Source organism: Lontra canadensis, unplaced genomic scaffold, assembly GCF_010015895.1.
Source record: "Lontra canadensis isolate GAN:19392208 unplaced genomic scaffold, GSC_riverotter_1.0 scaffold29, whole genome shotgun sequence".
NCBI lineage: Eukaryota > Metazoa > Chordata > Mammalia > Carnivora > Mustelidae > Lontra > Lontra canadensis.
Window position 1 is genome coordinate 17,885,459 of NW_022631023.1, and position 26,756 is coordinate 17,912,214.

The window sequence follows — 26,756 nt, forward strand, 5'->3', positions numbered from 1 at the left end:
GAATGATGGTGGAATAATTCTTGGGATGTTAAAAATAGGAAAATGTTGCAAAAAGTTTTAGATATGTAAAAAGTTGCAGTGGACTGATTAAAATAATTATAAGATAAAGCGAGCTTTATTTGATATTTTTAAAAATAAAATCTCTAAAAAAGAGTAAAAGTCAGAGATACCAACGGTTACAAGAATGGCTCAAAATGAAACTTAAAAGGTATGATTGTGTCCAGTGGACCCTGCTGGTATTCTGAGGGTTAATAGCCTACTCTACTTACCACGGGTTTACATTTGTTAGGAGACCTGTGTGATTTTACAAATTAGCACATTTGGCCTAATTTTCCTCAAACTAGGGGCTCAACAAATTATTTGAGTTAAATTGAATTGGTGTTCATGTCAAATATAGAAAGGCATAGTTGGTGACTCAAGATTAAACAAATGGGCTTTAAAACAAAAACTACCAAGAAATAACATTCTGGATATGCAATAATTAAGTAAAATTGCATCAGAAGTCTCTATTTTTAAGCTAGAAATATTGAAAAAAAATACTGTTAACGGTGCTAAGCAATTGTTATAAATATTCATTGCTTAGCACCATTAATGTAATTACTACTTGAATATCTTTTCATTGCTTCAAAAAATGAAATAAAATAGAATAAAATGAATGAGATTGGGATTCCAAATGAAGGTAAGATTCATCTCTCTCTGAGCTTTTGAATAATTGTCCATTCTCAGAAGAGCTTTCCTATTTGAACCATTTCCTATTTCCTATTTGAACCAAGCAAGCTTTTTTTTTTGTTCTTTGGTGTCATGTTCTTTGGTGTCTTCACTAAAAATAAAGACCAGTAGGCAAAAATTTCAGGAAGTGCAAGTTACAGTCATGAGACTAACTCAGTCCATTAGATGTTGCAGAATGGTGGTTCTCAGCTGGGGGTGATTTTGCTGCCCAGGGGACCTTTGGAATTGTCCACATTTTGAGTTGCCACAACGGGGAGTGGGGGGTGCTCCTGGCATTTGGTAGGGACGAGGGATACTACTTGGCCTCCCACCACACACACACAACAGTCCCACCACAGAGAAATTTCAACAGAGCCAAGGTTGAGAAACTGGTTTAGAGGTTTCTTCAGGACTGGAAAGCTCGGGAAATTATTCTTTAAAACCCCTGATTTCCTGTGGACAGAAAAGCAAACACCCCAGCAGTCCACCTCTTGAGTGCAGCTTTTGTACAGATGGAAGTGCCTGAGATGAAAACAAACCTTCCAAACATCTGCATCCATAGCTTAGAAGACCATCATCAAAATGTATTCAAATACCATGGATGATTGAGGCTTCCTGTTTGTACCCAGTTACTTCATTAATCGAATCTTTATGTCAAATATTTTCCCTTTTCTTAGTGTCACTACTCTCCATTTTGACTCCAGTAAATATTAGCATATTTTCTAGGGCACATGATTTGGCAATATTTGATATATTTAGAGGCACGGGAGACTGTCTCCAGTGAAAATTATTTTTCCATTACATGTCTCATACTTTTTCAGAAGATTTTGAGTTAGGGAAAATCACCTATAATTTGACCTCTTTATAAATTTTGTGTTTATATGGATATGTCTTTATTTAGTTGTGGCTAAAATATCAAATTTTTATTTGTAAATATTTTATTATTTAGAAAATACATTTATAATCTTCATATCTATTCCTTCAAAGTTTATGCGTCCATGTGACCACTGTCAAACTTTTTTTTTTTTTTTTAGATTTTTTCTTTTTTTTATTTAACAGAGAGAGAGATCACAAGTAGGCAGAGAAGCAGGCAGAGAAGAGGGTGAAGCAGGCTCCCTGCCGAGCAGAGAGCCCGATGCGGGGCTCAATCCCAGGACCCCGAGATCATGACCGGAGGTGAAGGCGAGGCTTAACCCACTGAGCCAGCCAGGTGCCCCTGTCAGACTTTTTTGAGAGAGAGCGAGAACTTGAGAGGGGCAGGGCAGAAGGAGAGGGAGAAAGAATCCTAAGCAGACGCCCCCCCCCCCAACCACAAAGCTGTCCATGGAGCTCCATTTCATGACCCTCAGATCATAACCTGAGCTGAAATCAGGAGTCAAACACTTAACCAGCTGAGCCACTAGACACCCCATCGGATTTTTTTTTTAATGATTTTTTTAAAATGTTACGGAGGCCACGCTTTTAAATTCTTTAATGAACCTAGATTTCTTCCCATATTATATCATAATTCCTTGAAGATATAAAAGTTGGATTACTGAAGTAAGAGATAAGAATGTAGTTGACAGTACTTAAAAGGTATCTCAATAATGTTTATGCCTTTACAGTGAGGTATCGCCAGTGAATGAATTTATTCTATCATTGCATAGTCACTGGATTCTGATTTTTGTTGTTAATAACCTGGCTCCTGCCTCATACCTCCAAGCTTTCAGGGTCTTGTAGACTGAGTTTCATGAGGGTATGAACTAGGCTTTAGTGCCTTCTTACACCTTGTCTGTGTATAACTGGAATAATCGTAGTAGATGCTATATATAGTCTTGCTATGTGCAAACCACCATTCTGAATTCCTTGCAAATGTTAACTCATTTAATTTTAATAGCTCGTTAATGTCTGTAGTTACTTTTTGAATGATTTAATGAGTTTTGGGGGGACTTTTCCAAATTTAGGAATAGATTTGTGCTGAGGTCTTTATAGTTGGAGTTTACAATATTTTTTGTCTTGTGCCAAGCAAATAGTGTACATTATTCCAAATGTAAACTTCAGCAGAACCCTTTTACAGATTCTTATTCCATTAATTCTACAGTAATGAAGCATAATTAACAATCTGTACGTTTCTCATTCACTTACATTTCTTCCATTCTACCTAAAGAGCACATATAAATCATAACTTTAAAAAGTGATTCATTCAGGGCACCTGGGTAGCTCATTTGGTTAAGCGCCTGCCTTCAGCTCAGGTCATGATCTCAGGGTCCTGAGATGGAGCCCTACATCAGGCTCTCCACTCAGCAGGGAGCCTGCTTCTCCTTCTCTCTCTGCCTGCCTCCCTGCCTCCTTGTGATCTCTTACTCTCTCTCTCTGTCAAATAAATAAATAAAATCTTTTTTTTAAAAAGTGATTAATTCATTCAGCTTTAAGCATAAGAAGTTCAGATCATAAAATGTTTCAAACCCATAAATAATTTCTACTGAGTGATTGATAATATATTTGAGGGAAGTTAAAAATCCTTGATTTTGACTGATATTATAGTATGTGTCAATTCCATAAACAACAGTTTAATCTGCCTTAGTTAGAATCTAAAGCTTGGGCGCCTGGGTGGCTCAGTGAGTTGAAGCCTCTGCCTTCGGCTCAGGCTGTGATCCCAGGATCCTGGGATCGAGCCCTGCATTGGGCTCTCTGCTCATCAGGGAGCCTGCTTCCTCCTCTCTCTCTCTGCCTGCCTCTCTACCTACTTGTAATCTCCGTCTGTCAAATAAATAAATAAAATTTAAAAAAAAGTTTAAAAAAAAAATCTAAAGCTTTAGATTAGTTTAATACAGATGGGAAATAGGAAGGAAAAAGACCAGAAGCTGCAAAAGGCTATCTTAATCCACTGGAGAAACATCACTTTGACCTAAACTGAGCAAGTTCTTTCTTTTTAAGCTCTTGCCTTCCATTTATTTGTGTGGGAGTGGGGAGCCAGAGTTAATGGAGGAACAGAGGATTTATAGATCCTACTTCCACATTAGTAGAGATCTATTCAGTCTAATCTATTCAAAAAGGAAAGAAAGGCATCTTATTCAATATTTCTATGCAGAATGCTTCACAAAAATAACTTTTTTTTTGTAGAGAGTGGGTTATGAATGTAGAGAAATATACCTAAAATGTATATCTCCATTTGATCAACAGCAAGGCCGTCTTCACGGCTCTTATTTTCAAGTGCGTTGTTCATTTCTTGAACCAAGTAGGATAGAGATGAAGCTAATAATGCAGCTTGTACATCCATCTGTTAACACTATTTGTGGAGGGGAGATGATAATCCAACAACCCCAAGCCAGGGTTAACATGTCAGAATGTAAAAGATGGGAATGCTGAGCTGACTCTGAATGGAGGACAGCCGTGTCTCTGGCTTCACCAAAGCTGTTGATGGAGCTCCAGCATAAAGCACAGGAATATGATTTCACAGTCTTCATCTACCTTTCCTGTAAGAACCTGTGGCACAGTAAATGCATCAGCATAGCCCCGACTCTCTGGAGCATTCTTTGTACCCTACACACGAACACAGTTAGGAGATACTTTAAATCCATGACTTGGACTTGGGCCTTGACCTCTTCCAGAAAGATGAAAGGTGTTCATAATGCTGGGTGCTGCCCACTTCTGGACATTTCCCAGAACTTTGAGCAGAGACCCACGCCAGCAGCTATGTAACATAAGGAGGGGACACCATGATCATGATCATTATTGCAGTTAGCATAAAAAGCAGTAGTTACTGCTCCATGTGTGGTGGCTCATGGCTAGGGAGAGTTGAAAGCTGACTTTACTCGGGTCTGTGTGCTGCAAGAACTGTTGGCAGAAAATAACCCCCAGGGGTAGTGTGGAGGATGTGCGTGTCCCATAGACTATCGGTGCTTTATGAGACCTTACCAGTGAATTATGGAGTATGTTATGCACGTGTTAGCTTCCAGTTAGCTTGGGATATGGAAGTGTTCGTGGCCTCCCTTCATCTCAGGTGGTTGTGAAAATGCATGTCTATTCATGGGTCAGTGTACATTTCTCTCTCTCTAAAATTAGTTTTGAGTGGCCCCTGGGTGGCTCAGTGGCTTAAAGCCTCTGCCTTCAGCTCAGGTCATGATCCCAGGGTCCTGGGATCAAGCCCCACATTGGGCTCTCTGCTCGGTAGGGAGCCTGCTGTCTCCTCTCTCTCTCTGCCTGCCTCTTTGCCTACTTATAATCTCTGTCTGTCAAATAAATAAATAAAATCTTTAAAAAAAATTGGTTTTGAGAAAGAATGAGAGAGGCTTTATTTAACTAACTCATACTTGGATCTCTGGAGTTAAAATTCTTTGAATACATAAATCGTTCAGCTGCCTTTCTGTCTTGTATTTTGAGAAAGTGGTATTAAGTGCTCAAAGGGCAGGGGGAACTAACAACTTTGGAGGAGGGTCACAAAGTGAATCACAGAAATGATAAATTGGCAGCCTTAAATCCTTGCCAGTGGATGAGTCAAGTGGAATGGATTTGAGGAGCCGGTGTGTGGCTCTGGGACGTAACTGTCCCTGTGCTGGTTGGGAGCTTGTAGCACTCTTTGAGGCGGAGACACATCACTGTCTTGCACAGAAATAAGGCAACTAATTTGAAAACGATGAATAGGAAAGTAGCAGAAGCTCGCTTTTCTCTTGAGGCAACTGGCCGCCAGCTCTGAGGTCTTATTAAAAATGCTGAGTTTCTGTATTTAATAAGCTTGGGTCCCATGTTTATCAAGAAGGAAAACCAAACGCTGTAACAGTCTGAACCAGAGTTCAGCCTGTGTGGCCAAACAAGTGGGGTTTGTTCTGATTGGCAAGCAGGTGATGGCTGGGAAAGGCGCTGTGAGATGCCTTTGAAGGGGTGCAGGGTTAGGTTGCTGTCCTCAGAGTCACATCTGGCGGCGATTACCACGCTTGCTGGGACCCACTGGTGCACAGCTGCCCCAGTAACCGGATATGGCTGGACGCGCAAGGGAACCATTTGTTTAGTAACAGTTCCTTAAAGGGTTGGATTTTTCACTGCCGAGGATCTTAACACCATTGAGGAAAGGAACATCTTTTTATCCTCCTGATGTCTTTTCACTGAACTGTTCAAATCTCCTGAATTACAAAATAGTGAATGCAGAAAAAACTAGAAAGCCTCATGATGCGAATGGGTTTCTGACAGTGATAGCCCCAAACAGTAACTTCTTGCTGAAACCAGCATCTGGATATTGTTATTCTCATTGTAAAACCCATAGTTTAGACGGAATTCACAATTAATCCAGAAGTATGTGTTACTAATTTTTTTGTTGTTGTTTTCTTTTTCCCCGCGGCCTGAGGATCTGCATCAGCATGTTATGCCCAAAGAGATTTCTTTAACTTGAACAGTGTTATTCCTCAGATCTTCGGTAATAATAAATAGCATGCTGGAAGTTTATTTGGAAGTTAGTAATACTAAATTGGCTTCCAGGAGCCCTCGACTAGGAAACCAAGCTGTAGTACATGATGTCAGTGTCTCCCCATCTCAGTCTAAACTGGTACCAAGAACTTGTCACAAAAAACTCCGCAAAATTTTAACAAGCCTGTATTTGTTTTTGAAAGAGGCCATTCATATAGAGAATAATTTAGAGATACTCAAAACTGTTTCCTTTGATGAGAGAGAGAGTAAACAAAATCTTTCCCAAGTGAGAACTAACTACAGTTTCCTTTTTCACCCTCCATATTTAAAAAGTTAACACTCTCCGTGTTTACCTGTAAAGTTGGGGGTGGAATTGTTCCACTTAAATGATGCTGGCGGTCACCTGAAGAGCGCGTGTGTGTGTTTTCTGTCCTCATGATCTACTGATGCTTCGTTTGTTTTGAAATGGTCCTAAGGGAACAGTGTCCTTTTCTTCCTTCAAAAATAGGTTCAGGTATCTGCAAATGAAATTGTTTCCTCCCTTAATCCGTAGCAAATTTCCTGTACAGAGTGAGACAGTAGAACATTAATCTTACTAATTAGTTAAAATTCTAGAATGTACAACATTTTTTAAAGAAGTTCACTTATTACTATCAAACAAATACAGTAGCTCAAACTAATGATTTTTTTATTCAAGTTATTATTGGTAGTATTTTTACCTACCATTTGTATATTATTTTGCATATATATTTTATATATATATATTTGTTCATACAAATAAATTTTATTTATTTGTAATTGAGTAAAACAATATGAGCACAGCAAATAGACCCTTGGTGTTGATGATGTTATTTACTTAATCCCCTCCTCGCACCCCCCCCACATATATAAATATAAACGTATTTCTGTTTTTTATAAAACTGTATCACTGATCATATTTAAGTGGCTTTAAATGGGTGTGATTCTACTTGCATCAGATGTTAGTTATCTTTAATCAGTAAGATTCCTGAAGGAAATAAAAACATTATCTGTAATATTTTACTGATCTTGGACCTCTTTTCCTAATTTCTTAATTGCAGACATAAACCAGTATCATACTGTTTACTAGCAAACATCTTCATAAACTTTTGGAAGGCAACTGAAGTGTGAACTATGAGTGTTTCTGTGTTTTTGAATAACCCTCATAATCCTGCTTCCTCCAGCTCTGTTTTATTAATCTCTGTTCATTTATTGTCCATTTCAAAAGCAAGCCGAGGACACAGAGGCCTTCTATCTGGTCATGTTATCTTTACACATTTGCAGACACAGCAGATGGTTGTTCATTGTTGTGATTTATGTCCCGTTTTCCACTAGGCACATTTTGCCCTATAAATCTCTCTGGAGAGAACTGAATATTGAGCATATAATGGGCTACAATGCTTGGGTATTGACTAAATTGCTTCAGTAAGGTGTCATGTGCAATTCTGGGAAGTTCTGTGCAGGGATATTCAAAAGTACAGTATGGTGTTGGAAGTTACTTGGAAATAGAGGATAGCAACATTTTATTGAGAACAATGATAAGTTAGACTGTATAAGTAACTTGGTATTATATTGTCCTTATTGTCCCATAATTGAAATTTTCTTTTGCATTTGAAACCAGTGTGCTGTTGTTTGAATTTGGTCGTCCTGAGTTCTCTGCTTTGCACCCTGTTGCCATTCTAGAAGAACCGTAGCTGTGTCACTCGCGTGTGCACTGGTAATCTGCCGTCTCTGACATCAGCTGCTCCAATACCAGTAGTTAGGAGATTAATGTTGTGAGTATGAAAAATGTTAGCAAAATGCTAGCTACCAGACTGGAAAAGAGATTATCACCCTGATGGCGAGGACAATATTACATTTATAGTCATTTAATGATAAAGCTGATCTGCATAAAAAGGCCATAGTGAGGAAACAGAAGTCCAACATACTAGACGCACCCAAAGAGCTTAGGAAAAGAACAGACATGTTCCTGAGGAAGGTGACTTTTGCTTCAGAAAGGTCTTCAGAAGTTTAGCATATGCTTTGGACCTAGTAAAATCTTCTTGAGCCTGTTTCTTGATCTTGGAGAAGATTGCTATCACCTGTTACCATAGTACTTGGTTTTAGAACGGAATTAAAGCTTAGATATGGGAGCCTCTTGAACTAAAATGTTCCGTGGGCTTGATGGTGGTGCACTGAGTGGAATTGTAAGGGAGGGCAGGCCAGGGTGGGGCTGCCGGTGCCTTCCTCAACCTACTCTCCCGCTCCTTGCCTCACACAACCAGAAAAGCTCTCCTCAGGGCATAATGACTAATCTCCCATGTCTGGTTTGAGAATCATGGCCGTTATAACATGTTCCTTCTTAATTAGGTCTTTAGAAAGTATTGTGGGCCTCGTAATAATTATAACCAATACTAATAGATAATGACTTCAGCGCTTTCCATCCTAGATAAATGAGGTTGAAAACATTATTAAAATAGATGTTGGAAGCAAAGAACTAATGATCTTCTGATTTTATGAATTTCAGTAGATATGTAGGAGTGCTTTTTATTTTAGGGAAGTGAAACGTTAGAAAATGATTTTTCTAGTATTGGAAAATGGCTATAGAAATTCATGTAGAATTGGCTTAATTTCTTGGACATTTTAAACAGAAATTCATTGGGTCCTCAAATAGCAGTGAAGTCATTCTCCTCTCAACTTCTGTATATTTGAAGACCTTCAATTTTATATTTAAATTGTATTTCAGAAATAGTTCTAAAAGAATGATGACATCTTCAACTAAACTAATGAGGGAAGCTATATCAAAGTTTTAATCTTTTATCTCTGGAATATGCTGTTCATTTGTTCCCCTCTAAGTGTATATACATCCTTTGAGTGGTAGTTGGTTAGCCTCATGTGCTTCTTGGGAGAATTTTATAGTTCCTGATGCCAGAAAATTGGAACCAAAGAGCCCTACACATGTCAACATGGTAATGAAGCACCAGGGTTTTACAAAAATGTTTGTAGGGTAGTCATAGGACGGCAACATTGCATTTAAAGTGATTTAATGAGAGGCGCCTGGGTGACTCAGATGGTTGAGCATCTGCCTTAGGCTCAGGTCATGATCCGGGGGTCCTGGGATCGAGCTCCCTGCTCCGTGGGGAGCCTGCTTCTCACTCCTCCCCTCCTCCCTGCTTGTGCTTTCGCTCTCTGACGAATAAGTAAATAAAATCTTTTAAAAAGGGGGGCACCTGGGTGGCTCAGTGTGTTGAGCCTCTGCCTTTGGCTCAGGTCATGATCCCAGGGTCCTGGGATCGAGTCCTGCATCGGACTCTCTGCTCAGCGGGGAGCCTGCTTCTCCCTCTCTCTCTTCCTGCCTCTCTGCCTACTTGTGATCTCTGTCTGTCAAATAAATAAATAAAATCTTAAAGAAAAAAAAGATTAAAAAAAAAGATTAAAAAAAAAATAGAATGATTTAATGATAGTAGCGCCCATCACAGAGGGGCCAAAGGCAGAGACCACACTTCGTCGCATCTCTGTACCCAGCTCAGCTTCATATCCAACTCGGTGTTGGCGCTGGGACACGCTTAGCAGCACTTCCATGCACAGAACATTCATAACAAGGTGGCCTTTCTCACCTCTTCCTGTGTGGGGGGAATGTTCTCTCCCAGCATGCACATTGGTAAATTGACTCTATATGTCACATCTTTGTCTGGAGTAGTATGTTTAGAACATCTGTGATCTTTGGCCGTGACCCCTTAATAGGACTAAGTATGCTCTTCCTCCGTCGTTGGAAATAGTTGACAAATAAGGTAATTTGTTTCCTCATAAGTTCTTTATCTGCCTAATCGAGGTACCAGTGTAGACAGACCCAGATGCTTCTGGGCTCAGGAACTTAAATATTCATAGGTTAGAAATTTCAATATAAAGCACCTTAAGGTTAATAAGCCCTTAGAACCAATTATCTTTACTTTTGCTCAGAAGTCTTTTTTTTAATAACTTGTTTGTCTTCGTTTCCAGTCTGTCTTCCCTATGCATTCTTTGCACAAGGCTTTGGAGTTTTTTTTGTTTGCTTCTTTTTAGTCATCCTGATGTCATTGTTTTCTGTTTTGTTTTGTTTTGTTTTGTTTTTTAAATTCCTGCCTCTGGTTATCTCTCTTGGGTTATTACAGTGCTTCCTTTACTTGTCCCTTCTCCTTGATTGCTGTAATCTGTACCTTTGACTTTACAATACTGGTTGTATTGAGTTATCCCTGGCTAGTTAGGGTTAGTCCCCAGGTGGGAAGCCGGAGGGTCTGTATGGTGAGATTGAAGAACTAAGGCCAGATGCATAGGGTTTCCTAATGTGCCCAAGAGAGAGTTCTTAATTCCCACACACCACCTCCACTTTGGTTCTCTCAAAGCTGTTCTGTCTTAGTCATGGCTCTACAGCCTCTCTTAGGAATTACAGCTACGAACCTGGGACTCATGTCACCCTTGCCACAAATCCTGTCCCTTCTGGATTCATGCACTTGTCTCCATCTTTTCTAGTACAATCCTAGTACCACTGTTTCTTGCTGGAGTTCCTTTAGTATACCTCTGATCTCTGCTCCCGTTGTCTCTCCACTATAGACCTACGTGAGCCATTTTCACACATTTTAAGCCATTCTGTACACAGTGGCCAGGACATGGAGTATAGACATGTACATAAAGCTGACCCTTCAACTCCCAAGACTAAGACGGGCTCCTGGCTTTCCAGTACACTGAACAACCTAATACACAAGGGAAAAAGCAGTGACCCCTTTTGTTGAGATGCCAAGAATGGTGTTAACTGGAACAGTGACTCAACACATAGCTTGTGTTCTTTTCCAGGTAGGAATGTATTTGACCCAGCTTCTCTGCACCTTGCCAGCATCACCCTGTGCCTTTCTCTCCCACTGCTGTCTCTGTATCATACAAAACATGGCAGATCTTCCCCACCCCACAATAGATGAATATCCCTATAATGATTTCCCCAGTTTTCTGGGTTTCTTCTTCTCGGTAGCCTCAGCTTCACCATCGTGTTCTCAAAATGAATTCCCTTGCAGAACACCCTCCTCCCAGTTTTCTCTATCTTGGCAGCCAATTTATTTCTTCCTGACACGAATTATACCTTTTAGTATTGTATCTGCTGATCATCTTCTCTCCCTGAAAGGCAGAGATCATATCCTTCTCTCTTCTAGAGCCCTAGGTCTGGCAGAATGCCTGCTGCATAGTTGATACCCACTAACATTTGTTGAATGAATGACTTTTCACATGCTATTGTTTTAAATGTAGTAGGATGTTCTTGATTAGGCTCGTTAATCAATAGGGAAAACACCTCCTTGGAGAATTTTCCACATAGATCACTGAATTGGAAAGCAGCTTGAATTATCCTTGTGGGGAAAGAGGAGAAACTGGGAAGAACAGGGTAATTAGACCTCAGCAGGCTGGATTCTGTTTCTAGTTACATATGACATCAGAGCAGGACGTATGAGCAATACAGAAAATGAGTGGCTGTTCTGGACCATTATGTGTGGTCTTTCAGAAATGGTAGCTCTTGAGTTTTAAGGGGAAAACAACAAAAATGTGCATTACTATTTAACTAATGGAAATAGAAAAACAGTGCCTCCCAGATCTATAATAATTTTTGGCTCAGATTTCTAGTCCTTTCTTCCTTTTTCTTTTTTTAAGATTTTATTTCTTTATTTGAGAGATTGGGAGTGTGAGAGAGCACAATCAGGAGGAGTGGCAGTGGGAGAGGGAGAAGCAGACTCCCTGCTGAGCAGAGAACCCAACACGGGGCCCCATTCCAGGACTTCTGGGGTCATGACCTGAGCTTAACCCACTGAGCCGTCCATGGGCCCCTCTCGTCCTTTATTTCCAGCTGGAGGCTGGAAGCTTCTACAATACCGCCTTGCACCATGGTCCAAGCTGACCCTGTGTATCTCCTTTCTTCTCCATCTGTTCTTCTGCTGTATCCCGTTACCTTTGGTGACCTCTCTCCACCCAGTTGCTCCATCTCCACACGTCACCCTCATCCTGTCACCAGCCCCCTTTCAGCCAGTCATCAGTTCTGCTATGTTCTTTTTCTCAAACCTCTCACCTCCCACCTCCTCCCTGGCCAGGCTTCTGCAGAGCCTTCTCCCGCACCCACCTGTGACTCCCCCACCTGTACTTTTGCCATCTCAGACTTGCTGAAATACAGCTCATTTTCTGCTCTTCTGTTAAAATTTCTCTACCGGGCTCTGAATCAGTAGAAGAATGAGGACAGACAAGGTAATGTAATGCATCTGCGGTTTACTCACTTCCCAGTGCTCCTTTCTCCAGGCCACACTGAGCTACCTGCCTTGCCTGCAGACACTTCTGTAGTTACACATGCTGGGTCCTGTCTCTACATTGCCCCTTTGCTGTCGTCTTCTCTGTCGACGTCTGTTCACTCATCGGTTCCTAGTTCACCTATTAACCTTCTTAGTCCATCCTTCCCAAACCCTGTTAACAGACTTAAAAAAAAAAAAAAATCTATTACAATTAAGATGTGCACACCTCTGACATCATTGTCTGTGCTTTTTCACCCATCCAGGTCTGCAGGACTCCGAGCCTGTGGTCAGCAACTGGGACTTGACTAGATGTAGTACCTAATGGAGAATAAGTCTTCATAGGTTTCCTTTTCTGAAATAGTAAACCCCAAGGAAAATATTGTAGGCAAAGAACAAATGATAACTTTTATCGACACCATTTTCAAAACCTTATACCACTAAAAGGGAGGAAAAAAAAAAAAACCCTATTTGTCATGCATAAATTTGAGCCATAATCTAATACGAGCAGATAGGCGTGCTAGTTAGCATTTAGGGTGTGCTTCTAAGCGCTTGGCATACGTTAATTGCTCACAGCGTCTCCTGGGGGAAGTAATGTTATCATCCCATTTTAAAGATAAACTTAAGTCACAGCAGGATAAGTCACTTGACCATGGTCACACCACAGCTAGCAGGTGGCTTCCAAAAATGTGCCTTTAATTCCAGCAGTTTCCCCTCTGCAGGCCCCGGCAGACAAGACAGTAAGTGAACTGGAGTTTACCGCAGTGTAATTTTTCCTTGAGAAAGAGAGGATGTTCGGAACAGCTGTTACCAGTGATTTAACCTAAAAAGTAATGCGCTTCCGCATTCCTCTTAGGGCCCTGCACCTTCTACGTGTGTTGAAGTGCTTGCAGTGTCCGCATTTGATATTTTGACCTACAGATTTCTCAGACAGCAACTGCAGATACTTTCAAAAATAAACTCAATAAGCCAAGGAAGTGGGCTTGCTGGAAGAGGAAGAAAGTTGGCTCCCTCGTGGAGAAAGAACTAAAAGTTCTCCCTCTCCCAAGCATGCTTTCGCTGTACTTTTGGCTGATCCAAGACTGCATTGTAGTAGCAGACCACGCTTGTCTTTACTTTTTGCTTCTATCTTTCCCTACAATTTAAAATACTTCTTGGAGCATCTGGGTGGCTCAGTTGTTAGGCGTCTGTCTTTGGTTCAGGTCATGATCCTGGGATCTTGGGATCGAGCCCTGCATCGGGCTCCCTGCTCATCAGGGAGCCTGCTTCTCCCTCTCTCTCTGCCTGCCTCTCTGCCTACTTGTGATCTCTCTCCCTGTCAAATAAATAAATAAAATCTTAAAATAAAATAAAGTAAAATTCTTTCAAGCTCTATAAACAAAGGGGCAAGGGAGGCCTTGGCTTGTTTTTAGGCTAAATGGCATTTCCTACCACCTGAGGATGGGGGCGGATCTATCTGTGGGACCCTTACCTACCCGAGACTCTGGGGCCGGACAAGGTGTAGCCACAGTTCCTTGCAGTGTGCAAAGAGAAGCAGAGTTCTAGGTAGAACTACTTGGTTTTTTCACAAGAGGCAAGAGGGAAACCCCCAGAAATAAGCAGGTTCCTTCCCTTCTTTGTAAGGACAGGGTCCTTCACAGGGGGTCCCCATGGGAAAGGTGAGGTTCCTGTCTTGCTTTGTGGCTTTTCTGGAGGGCTTTGCAGCCATTTTGTACCCAGACCATCTATCGCTTTAGATTAGTCCCTGTGTGTGTTGACACAGCGGAAAATGACACTGGGCACAGTATGTGTGCTGAAATGACACCTGTTTGGGGCTGTGTTCTCTTAATATTCTCTTTAAACATTATACCAGAGCTCCTAACTACCCTTTCCAGCGTACCTTATCCAGCCTCGCTGCTTCCATATTTTCCCGTCCTACCTGTCACCTGTAATGTGCTCAGACATCTTTGCCTTGGTTTCTTATATTGTCACCTCTCCCCCCAGCAGATTAGAAGTGCCAGGAAGGCAGGGAGTTTTATCTGTTTCCTTCCCAGAGATAACTTCTGAGTGTGGAACAGACCCTTTAGAGCCTGGTTCACACTCAAATATGGTAAAATGTCTACAGACCACATACCCCCAGCTCTCCGCCCAAAATGTATACCAACCACCTGCACTTGGCAGCCACCAAATATTTTGGTATGAGGAAAGTGCTCAAAGTTTTCTGGCGTAGCATCTCATTAGCCAAGATTGGGTTTCATTTATCAAGAGCCTTAAATGACTCTGAAAGTTTTTATCACCTGAGGTGCTTCTCCTTAATCCTAGTTGATTCATAAAGCTGTCAGGGAAAAAAAAAAAAAGTGCTTTTGATTATATATGGCTCTTCATGCCTCCAAGATAGTCTTTAAAAAAGCAATTTAGCTTTTTACTATAATTATGTGCTAAACTTAATATTTTCTGAGTCTTGCCAGAATATCATTTTCCTCCTTTCAGCAGACTTTTTATGATTTAAAGTTTGAGCAGCAACTATACTACATACTTCTACATCTCTAAAACCGCACACCATTTTCCTGCAGAGCTCAAATTATACCATCTTACCCACAAAATTAATCATTTTTTAATATTATCAGATACTGAGTCTGCCGTCAGATTTTCCCCGAGCTGCAGAAATGTCCTTCACGGCTCATTTTTCTACCCCAGATTCTATGCACTATCAATCCCAGCATCTTAGGTCCTTAATACTCGGGATTTGGAACAGCCCTTTATCTATCCCAGCACCAGCAGTAGCTGAAGAAGCTCCAGCGATTTTCTGTGAACTCTTCTCCAGCCTTTGATTTGTCTCATGTCTTAGGGCTATTACTTAAATTGTTTTTCTCAATTGCTGGAATATTACTGTTTCAAAGATTTCATTTATTTGAGGAAGGGTGAGCAAGCTTGAGGGAGTGTGCAAGGGGGAAGGGCAGAGAGAGAAGAAGACGCCCCGCTGAGCAGGGAGCCCTATGCGGGACTTGATTCTAGGACCTGAACTGAAGGCCCACGCTTAACCAGCTGAGCCACCCAGGCGCCCCTGAGGTACTCTTGTTATGAGTACCTAGTGAGATGGTGGAGAAAAGAAAAATTGTCTGTCTCATGTTCTACCCAGGTGCTACTAATTTACACCAAGGCTGGGGTTCCTTCTCTTATCTCTGCTTACTTTAGCCTCATACTTCAGAATTTGACTAAATCAAACATGGCAGAGTATATAGGCCAGTCTGAAGAGAAGTTGATTTCATACTGAAGCACCATTTTTATAATCTTCAATTTTCTTTCATGCCTGGCACCTTTTAGTGAATGCAGTTAATTTTATTCTTAGTATTGGCAAAAACCTTAATAGCCAATACACACATGAATTTAATACTGGCTTCTGTAGTAGTAGTCTATTAATATCATTGTGCCATGTGGTACCAGAATTCTGAAAATATAGTCTGGTACAGGGTATTTTTTTTTAACTTTAAAGATTAAGTAATTTTGTATTCTCTTAAAATCTTGCCTAGGACTACCTAACATCCGACCCTTTTATGTTTCTCATAAAGAGGAAAATCAGTCTGCATGCAGTTGTTTAGAATACACCAATTCAGAGTATTCTGGAAGAATATCTCAGTAGTATTTAATCTTATCGTTCATTCATTTAACGTGTATTTTTTGAGCTATTTTCGATAGCTGTAATTTGAGCTATTCTCTGTGTCACAGAATGTGCACGTGCTGTGTGTGACCTTTGCTTTGTTACATCTTCTGTGGTACTCATAGTGGGTCGGGTGCTGTTCTAAGTGCATTACAAATATTATCCCAGTTTATGCCTCATCATACCCCTATGAATGGAAGTAGCTCCTGTAAAGTTTGCCATTTTATAGATGAAGAGAAGGAGACACAGAGGCTTACCCTAGCCCCAGAGTTCATATTTTTAACCACTCCACCATGCTGCAAGATTTCCCGTTTCCTGGGACCCTGTGTTCTGTTGGCTCCTAAGGAGGCAAAAAGCAGGAATCACTGTCGTTTCTGTGCTGGTATTTTAGAACTTGGACATCCTAGAGGCCTGTCACTTTGTTTTATTTGATCTCATTTCAAATCTGGACAAAACACAGTCGTATGTTCTTTCCATATGCACCTCATCCCATAGTCCATCTTCTATGCAAAAAGTCAGTACACTTTAAAGGGCCAGATAATAAACATTTTAGGCTCTGCAGGCCATATACCATCTCTGTGACATGCCTTTTTTTTTCTTATCATAATTTTTTTAAAAATGTAAAAACTACTCTTAGCTTATAGGGTGTTTAAAAATGAACCATGAGCCATCTGCTCCGTGCCATTGATCATTTGTCCTTATTTGGTTACTCTTTGTTCTTGTCAGCTGACTCTGTTTCAGACTCTCATATTTTCCACCCTCCTACCACAGGACCTTTGCGTATGTTCTGCCTACACTGTGGAGAATGGTCTTGAGCCCCCAGACCTTATCAACCTTGGCCTTCTGTAGGTCACATTTCAGCCATCCCTTCTTCATGGATGTCCTACTGCATATCCCAGGTCCGGTCAGATCTTACTTTTTTGGGTGTCCTAGCCATTCATAATTGTTATCCCCATAATACTGTCATATTTATTGGACAATGACATCATTGTCCTTTTGGCTGTTAGCCCTGTGAGTCACCCTTGCTCCCCAGTGTGTTTCTCCCAGAGCAATGCCCTAGCTTCTACTCTTGTCTCCCTAGAGTCTGCTCTCCACTCAGCAACCAGAGCCATCTTTAAAACTTAAATCTGATTGAGTCAGTTCTGTTAAACGTGAGTAAACTTGCTGTTTCTTTACATAACCAGCGTGGCCTTCTTGGGTCACGCCCTTCCTGTCTGTCTCCACCACCTTACCTTATACTCCATCCCCTCATCTACTGCCCCCTAAGCTCATTTTCTTTCTCTTCATCATGCTAAGCTTGACCTCTGGCCAGAGGCTTTGCATTTCCTCTTCCTCTTGCCCCAACCGACCCCCTCACCTGGACTCTTTCAGCCTTCTGTGTCTTGATGGCCTTCCCTTGACCACCCTATTTTCAGTGCTGCCCCCATTCCCTCCCCACACATCTGTTATAGTCACCAGTTAATAGATTAGCCCCCTTTCCTTTTTCTGTATACTTTTGACTTTATTTTTTCTTATTTATTTGCTCATATTGTGCCTCACGCACTAAAATATATGTTCCAGGAAAGTCTCTGTCCTGCTCTGTCCTGCTCACAAGCCCACCATTAGTCTCTGGACTAGCACCTGGCACTTGGCGAAAGCACTACAAACATTGTTGGTTGGATGCCTAATGGCTAGTATGTGGCATAGAGAGCCACTTAATAGAATGGCTCAGTGGGACACCTGGGTGGCTCAGTCAGTTAAGTGTTATCTTCTGCTCAGGTCTTGCTCCCAGAGTCCTGGGATCAAGCCCTGTATTGAGCTCCCTGCTCAGCAGAGAGCCTGCTTCTCCCTCTCCCTCTGATGCTCGCCCTGCTTATGTTCTCTCTCTCTCTGCCAAATGAATAAATAAAATCTTTAAAAAAAAAAAAAAAAAGAATGGCTCAGCGGGTGAATTAATATATGACCCCTTTTTTGCTCGTTAACAATTGACACGTTTGTTTCAACTCAAATACTTCACTATCCATTGACTAAAGAAAAAATATCTTGATCTCTGCAATTTACTTAATCTCTGCAATTTAGCATACCTCACTATTAAAATTCGGTGCCATGTTGAATTCTGTTATAGTCAAGCTTAAGTATTCATTATTCCTGATTGTGCGTTATATGGATATCCCTCCCTCATCCTCACACCCGCTTTTTCACGGCCTACCAGCTCAGACACTTCTAGCTCACCAGAATTACTTTCCCCTTTAAATTTCTAAAGCATTCAGTAGGGAGTGTGTTTGTTACTCATACAGTAATCAGTGTAGATTCTCTTGCCCAGAAGAGACATTCCAATTAAATATGTAACAATGATGATACATTCTCATTTCAGACTAAGGTTGTCTATATCTCATCCGTAATGCTTGAGTCATGTATTTTTGGTGTCTCAGTTTTGTGAATGAATTTTGGTGTCTCCTGCTTCTCTCTCTGAAGCAGGAATCCAGAAGCTGGCATCTGGGGTAAGCATCTGAACCATCGGCAAGGAATGCTTTTAGCTGCAGATAACCGAAACCCTAGTCATTAGTTATATGGAGCCCCAGGCTGGGGCAGTGATGCAGAGACATGATCTTTTTGTATCTGTCCACCTCACCATTCTTATCAGCTTCTACATCTGGATGTTTATCAGTTAACCTTGTCAGATGGCCCTTGCCCTGCTAGGGAAAAAGTGGAGAGATAAAGGGCAAAGGAACAAGGGCTCCCAGACTACTTGGTGTGATGAGCCTTCTTATCTGGAAAGTGAAGCCTTCCAAGAAACCCCAGCTAGAGGTCCAAGCAGATGTCTGGTGGCATCTGATTATCCAGAGACTTGGCAGTCACATTGGCCTTCGTTTTTCTGCAAGGGAGATGGGTGGAATGGTTTGCCTTCTTCTTTTCTCTGGTGGAAGAAGGGCTGGGGGCAGGGGGTCAGGTATGGCTTTGGTATAGCTTATCAACAGTTTCTGCTGTTTCAGTTTCTGCTACAGTGCATTTTTCAGGCAGGAGAGGAGGCTAATCAAATCTCAGAGATCCTTTAAATGAAAAATTAATAGTACCTACTGACTGAGGAATGTCATCAGCATGACTATCCTGAAACTCAGTAGACTACTAAAGAGAAATCTGTGGGGATCTGTTTTTATACGATATTATTACCTGTAGGCAGGAGAGATTCTAATAGTACAACATTAAAGGTAGGTAACTTTCTTTTTTTTTTTTTTAGTAATCACCAACATCCTATATGGGCCTCAAATTCAAATTCATTTATAAAATATATGTATCAATGAATTAATTAACTTGGAGAATTAACTAGTTAACCAGTTCACTCTAGTTAGTGAGGCCATGGTTGGAGAAGTCATACACACACAACACACACACACACTCACACATTTATATGTTATGTGTATATATACATGTATATTTATATGTATGTACAACTATATACATATATTCATGTGTATATATATTATATACATAATTATATTCCCTTCAGATAGTGAAAAATTTTCACGAGTGAAAAGATTCATATATATTATTATATGTAATTATTATATATAATTATATATAGTTTATTATATCTACATACCATTATTATTATCAGTATCATTACCATATTATTATTATTATTATTATTATTTGCCTTCTACCTTCATAATTTGACCTTAACAGGATTGGGGGTTTGGAGTACAGGTCTATTTTTTTTCACATTTCGAGTCCCGGAAAATACAATTTTATCAATTAAAGAGCTCTCATTCTTGCTCAGTCGTGAGAATATTAGTGGAACAGTACAGTAGCAGTATCTTCTCCCTTTGACCCCTCGTTCCTGAACTGTAACTTATGTAAAGAGAAGTACCTAAAGAGTTATGTAGAGAACAGGGTACCTAACCCAGTACCCAGCTCTGTGCGTTGTCAAAACCGAACACACGCCGGAGAGCTGACCCCCAGATCCCGGCACCGCCTGGCCAGCCCCCAGAGGCCTCTGTCCTGTCCCCTGCCAAGTCACAGATCCTCACCCCCATTACCAACGTGCAACCCCTCCCGTGAGCTCTGGCAGCAGCGTGGAGGGCTGCCCGTTTTCATAGCTTATATAAATGGCATCAGGCCGTGTGTCCAGTTGTGCGTCCGACTCCTAACGGTGCCTTTCGGTGGGAGAGGCTCTGGCTTTTTCTTACTTAGCTCTGCCCCTCCTGAATCTTTTGCTCAGAACCCTGAAGACTAAGCTTCCATTCTTTTACCTTTTCTCACGTTTTCTGGCAACTTCTAACTTTCCTGATTTCACAGCAGTATTTTGGATCGTGCTTTCTCCTGGAACACACTGACTCCTCCATCACTGTACTCTCAGGTTAAACTCTGGGAGCACCAGGAACCGGGGCAGAAGGGAAAACGGTTTGGTTTGTTTACCTTTTGAAACATTTGCTTTATCTTCGCTCTCTGTTTCTGACTCTCCGAGAGGCTTTCTTCCCTTTTCTAGTTCAGTAAACATACGTGAGTCTCAGCATCTTCCTCTTGAGGCTCGCCCCTTTGGTCCTGGGTTGGTCTTACATTTTGGGAATTGAAAGCAGTTCTGTTTCCTCTCACCGCCTGCCCCCCCCCCCACCCCCATCACCCTGGTGTTGGAGTCCCGTGCTTGTCCAGTTCACCTAAACCACAGGAATCACAGCTTCCTGGATGTCGCTTCCTCTCCTTTGTCCTACAAAGGGGCAGCAGAAAGTCAGTCTTAGCAGACACTGGGAAAGAGTAAATACAGCTCTTTTAGAGAATGCAAATAGTGAACTCTTTTGCGTGACTTAAACTGAAAGGAATTAAAACTGGTATCTGAAGGGAACATCGGGCAAACAAGGGCAAGTGGAATCTGTCAAGGTCAGCCTTTATTTAGAAATACAAGGAGAGTCACCTTTGTGATGGAGTATATCCTTCATCAGAGTAAACTCTCACGAGCTGACACATAAAATTTCATTATCAGTAATTTATTTCCTCCTAGAACTGTCCCTTTGACCCTTTAACCTTCTTATTAAAGTCAGATACTCCTGAGATGATCAGCATTTTCCCCTCATTCTTCAGAAGTATTTCTCATTATTGGACTTTAAAGGCCATAAAAGCTGTCTCCTATAAGTTGACAGACGCTAAGATATGTGAATGTGATACGAATATTCCATGTTCCACTAAGGGATTGTGTCATTGTGAGTTCTTTGATTATTTACAAGGAAATCATGATGCCCAACCCCACACTTCCCTCAACGGGTCCCTCCTCGGCATTTTCTTTCACCTTGCGAGCCGCTTTCCGAAACACCTCACCTGAGTCACGTCACTGAATGGAGCTGCCCCACAGTAGAAGAGTTGGTGGAAAAGTCCATCTCTCTCCCCTTTCTGTGTTCCCTGCTATCTGTGAAATCTGAGGTTACCAGCAAAATGCCAGTGTGTTTGGCGTTCTTTGGGAAGATGCAGCATCATTACAACATAACTGTGAGCTGCTCGTTTAATTGTGTCCAAAGAGATAATTGAATTCATGGACATCTAAATTTAATTCCAGAAATCAAAGCTATGGTAATAAGAACTGGACCTGAGTTCTCGTAGGCCAAGTAATTTAATTCCTCAGCCAGTTGAACTATTATGTATCTCTGTTCCTTGTTATTATGTGAGTAAATTGCTTAGGCAGATGCCGTGATGGATGATGGGTATATATTGCACTCTTTTGTGTGTGTTTGTGTGTGTGTGTGTGTGTGGCTAGACACATGCTAGAAACACAGCTCTTTTCACAAGCACATTTTCTATCTGGAGCATTAGGTGCAACAGTCAAGTGGTAACAGGAGAGGTTGAGGCAGGCTCCTGGGAGTACCCACAGCCCTATTTTGACTGTCCCACCTGGAAGCACAGTGCGGTTATATCCCCAGATGACATAGATCGCATACTGGGACCCTGTCATTCCGTTCATGCTGCAAGACAGTGGCCATGCTCACTTCATGGCTTAAGGAGAATACTGGTTTGGTTTGATTTTTCTCCCTGGCTTTACCACAATTTTGTACTTAATTTAGAGCTGAATAGTATTGGTGCCTATAATTTGATTGAAAACAGAAGAGAATAAGTTGGCTGGTGGCACGCATTGGATCATTATTCTGTGCACAGTAATACAATATTGCGATTCTGTCGAAAAACGAGGCAGGGTATTGGGTAAAATTTGGAGCATCTGAGTGAGCAACTGTTAAGTTCAGAATTCTTTGGAAATGTTGCATCAGTTAGACTTTTGTACACGAATTCAGGTAATTAATAATGATGTACCCCACTTATCTTTAAGCAGATGAAGTTTTTGTATCAACTGGTTATCAGTGCCAGCATTTTCCCTTCTTACCTTTTTCTTCTTGGTCTCATGGAAATGTTAAAATAACTGATTAGGGTCTTCTGTATTATACTTCATTTATTAATACACTAATAAATTATGATTAATGTTATTCTGCTTGTAAGTTCCTCCTTTTTCTCTAACCATATGCTTCAACTTCTTTGGATGTATTCATTTATTATCCTTGCTTTATATTTAATCAGAATTAGAAAGGTGTTCCACTTGCCAAGCAGGACATATATCTATAGAACATCTATAAAAGTTCCTTAAATTATGAGTTAATCGATTAAAGGAATTCTTCTAGTGCTATATTCCATCTTTTTACATACCTTTTTCTTTTTCATCCTCCGCAAAATGACTTGTAGCTATCCTTCTGGCTCAGTTTTTGGGAGCCTTTTGCCTTCTTCCTTTCTGTCTTCCCACACCATGGAATCCTACTGTTCTCGTTCCCCAGCATGTTTGAAATCTGACTCCCTACACACTGCCCAATGAGCTTTTCCTAGGTGAGAGTCAGCTATGGGGTAATAATTCTCCACAGTTTTTTTCATGCAAACTTGTCAGCATGGCAGCCCCTCCGTCTTACTCTGGTGGTGCTTCTTGTCAAATGAGACCCATGGCAGAGGCTCTGCTCAGTTGCACAGCTTTTGCCTGTATTGTTTCTGTGATCCGAGCAAGGATGCAACATGGATTTCTCCCGTCTGGCCAGATGGTGTGTGATATATATGCTTCTACTGTTTAACACGTTCCTATCTTCATTTATCACCTTTCAGATGCTCTCGACCATGTCTGCGCTGCAGGTACATAATTTCCACAAGGATATCTTACTGGGGCTTTCTCATTTTGTCCCAGACATATCCCTCTTCCTCCATCCACATGTGCTGATTTATTTCTTACCACTGTGCATCAGTAGATACATATTTAATGCCTTACATATTATTTCTGATCCCCTTCCCAATTGCACTGTGATTTACTGGCTGTCTGTTACCATTCTTCTCAACATTGCATATTCCAGTGGTTCTCAGAATATCATCCCCTCGTTTTCAGCATCAGATCACCCAGGAAGTTGTTAGAAATGCAAATTCTCAGGTCCCATCCTAGACACACTAATTCAGAAACCCTGAAGGATGATGTCTGGTGCTCTGTGTTTCAGGAAGCCTTCCAAGTGATTCTGATAGTCGCTGACATTTGAGAACCACTGAAATACTGATAATCTACAGCACTTACCCAAGAGGGAAGAGTAGGGAGCACAGCTCTATAGTTTCAGTAAGCATCCCTGACAGCTCGGTCTTACAGATTTATTTACCCCAGTTTTTTCTTCCTCGTCCATATCCAGTTGAAACTTTGAATCGCAATATTTGACCCAGTTTCCACCTTTACTCTCTACCATGCAGATGCTGTGTGGTATTTTCATATACAGTATGAGAAGTCATCCGCACACAGTGAATTCAGTTTGGGTATCCCCCTTCGTCTATCCTGTTGAGTAGGCTTTATTTTTTTAGAGCAGCTTTAGGTTTACAGAAAATTTGAGCAGGAAGTACAGAGAATTCGCCTCTCCCCACCACCTCCCCGGCCACTCCCACATTTCCTCCATTGTTAACATTTTCATGAGTATGGTACATCGGATACATCAGTATCAATACATGAGTTATTAGAGGTCACTTTTTGTGTTGTGCAGTTCTGTTTAGTCCTGACAAATGCATGTGTCCTGTGTTTACTGTTAGAGTATCATACAGAGTAATTTTACTGCTGTTGTACAAATCCCCTGTGCTCTACCTGTACATCCCTCCTTTTTTCACCCTGATCCCCCAGGAACCATGGATCTTTTTAATGGTCTCCATAATTTTTGCCTTTTCCTGAATATCATATAATTGGAAACATGGTATAGCCTTTTTGCAACTATGTAAACTAAGAAGAGCTGTGGCCAGGGGTAAAACACTATAGAATTGGGGCACCTGGGTGTCTCCTTCGGTTAAGCATCTGCTTTTGGTTCAGGTCACGATCCTGGAGTCCTGGGATCGAGCCCCACATCCGGTTCTCTGCTCATAGGGGAGCCTGCTTCTCCCTTTCCCTCTACCCCTCCACTTGTGCTCTTTCTCCTCCTCGCTCTGTCTCTCAAATAAATAAATAAAATCTTAAAAACAAACAAACCCCAGAACACTGTAGATCTGCTGCGCTGGGATTCATACTCTGACCTACCAGCTTCAAGCCTTGTGTATGTATTTCCTTTGGTGCCACGGTCCCTCTCGAATTACCAAAATCCTTTGCTATAGAGCCCCCTCCCTCTTTCCTGAAATTTGTTTAAATGACTGTTGTTGTTATCTTTATTTCCTGCTCCAGCGAAGACAAAGTAGTAGAAGTAGCAGAGGAGGAGGAAGTGGCTGACGTTGAGGAGGAAGAAGCCGAGGATGACGAGGACGACGAGGATGGTGATGAGGTGGAGGAGGAGGCGGAAGAACCCTACGAAGAGGCCACGGAGAGAACCACCAGCATCGCCACGACCACCACCACCACCACAGAGTCTGTGGAAGAGGTGGTCCGAGGTAACTCACTGTTTACTTGGATCTCCCCTGTTAGGGAAAAGGGAAGCATCATGCCAGAGTTTGACATTTCTCTCCAGCCTACCACCACCGCCTTCCCCCACCAAAAATAAAATTCAGTCACAAGTGTGCTTGTTAAACTCTCTTGGGTCTAACAAGCCATCCACCCATTCATTTCAAATAACGTGCCATCCTGATTTAAGCCTGTTCTGTGCCTTGTTTATGCTGCTGGGCACGTCCCACCTTGTTCCGCAGGACCCCACCCAAGCAGCTGCCATCTCTCCTGGCAGAGGCCGAGTTAGGTGACCTCCGTGGCATGGCCCCCCGTAGTGGGAATTTATTACCGTCCGACTCCCTGTTGCCCCTTTTGCCACCTGGGCTACGAGCTCCCTGAGGGCTAGGACCGGCTTTTACGGATTGTCCTGCAGAGGGCCTGCCTTGTAGAAAGTTTTAGTTAAATCTTAGCGGAGTGAATAGTTGGAGTGAAATTTCGTTAAAGAAGAACAGCATTTGCTGAGTTATCACATTATATTTTGCTGTGAAATTTAACTTGGATGATTTTTGTGTTGTCTTTACACTGCTCTATTGAGGGGAGTGGCAGTGCCTTCTTTGAGAGGTAGATGGTGTGTTAGTTATCTTCAGACTTTTTCTTCTGTTTAATTAATGCTCCTGTTAAGAATGTTGGGATGTGAATGAACTAACAGACTTCCTCTTTTGTCTCCGTGAAATAAAAGCAAGCATTGAGTTTACAGTAAACAACCAAATGTTATCATAGCAACTAGTGAACCATTGGGTCGCAGTTCTTCAAGGTTATGCATTTATTTTGCAAATGGTGGTAGACGGGTCGTAGAATTAGATGGGGGGGGTGAATACATATGGATGGAGTTTAAATGTATTCAGATACATCTGAATACAAATGTATGCAGATACACAGATAGAAAGTCTGTGCACACGTGTTACAACATTGTGAGTCTTCCCCTCACTTTTTATTGAGGTAAGATGAGTTCAGCTCTGTTGTTAAATTAGAGCTTACCATGAGTTACTTTCTCTGCCTTAAGTAGATTTCTGATGATCACTGCACTTTTTATACCTTCATTGAGGCATAATTTACATATAAAATCCACTCGTTTTTCAGTATTTAAGTGTATAATTCAGAGGCTTTAATAAATTTACCAAATCATGTGACCGTCATCACAATCTAGTCTTGGAACATTTCCGTCATCCCGGTAGGCTTCGTCCCCCTGTCCAGTTCATCCTTGTTCTCACTGCCAACCCTAAGCAACACATCAGTCCGTTTTATATCTTGACCGATTTGTCTTTTCTAGATGTTTGATACAAGCGGCGCCATACATGGCCTTCTGTGCTGGATTGTTTTTGAGGTTCTGTGCTTGAACCTATAGTTTTTAAAACGGAGATGATTCCAAGTGGCACAGTCAGAGTTAACTTAAAAATTCATTGAAAGAGTCACATATTTGTTACAAAATAGAGTAGAAGATAGACTGCTTTGCTGCATCGTTCCCCACTTAATGACAACTTCTTTTTGCATTTAGCACATAAAGACATGGTACACATTTTGTTTGAACCATGGTTTTTTTCAATACCCGAAGCATCCTTTCCTGGAGTGTGTTTCGTGTGCCTCTTAGGACCATCTATGGTTAATGATCTTGCTAGTTTCTATTTTCCTAGCGGGGAAAGGACAGATTTTTTAGAGCTTCTCCTCCTGAAACCTCCAGGATGTGTGACTACAGATTACAGGACCTAGTATTCTGCAGTGGCTCTGTAGTTCTCATGGGCTCCACCAAGAGAGCAGTTTACATAATCAATGCTCACTTACTCAACACTCGTTTTTGGAGCACATTGTTGGTATAAGCCATTTT

General features: G+C 41.4%; 1 protein-coding gene across 7 annotated transcripts in view; it reads left to right on the plus strand.

Moving 5' to 3' along the window:
- APP (amyloid beta precursor protein) overlaps positions 1 to 26,756 on the plus strand; it is a 265,962-nt gene that overhangs the window by 120,457 nt on the left and 118,749 nt on the right. For all 7 annotated transcript variants that reach the window (XM_032865489.1, XM_032865490.1, XM_032865491.1 and 4 more), the window contains exon 6: positions 24,680 to 24,882. In XM_032865489.1, coding sequence (XP_032721380.1) covers positions 24,680 to 24,882 — 203 coding nt within the window. The remainder of the gene's footprint in view (positions 1 to 24,679; positions 24,883 to 26,756) is intronic.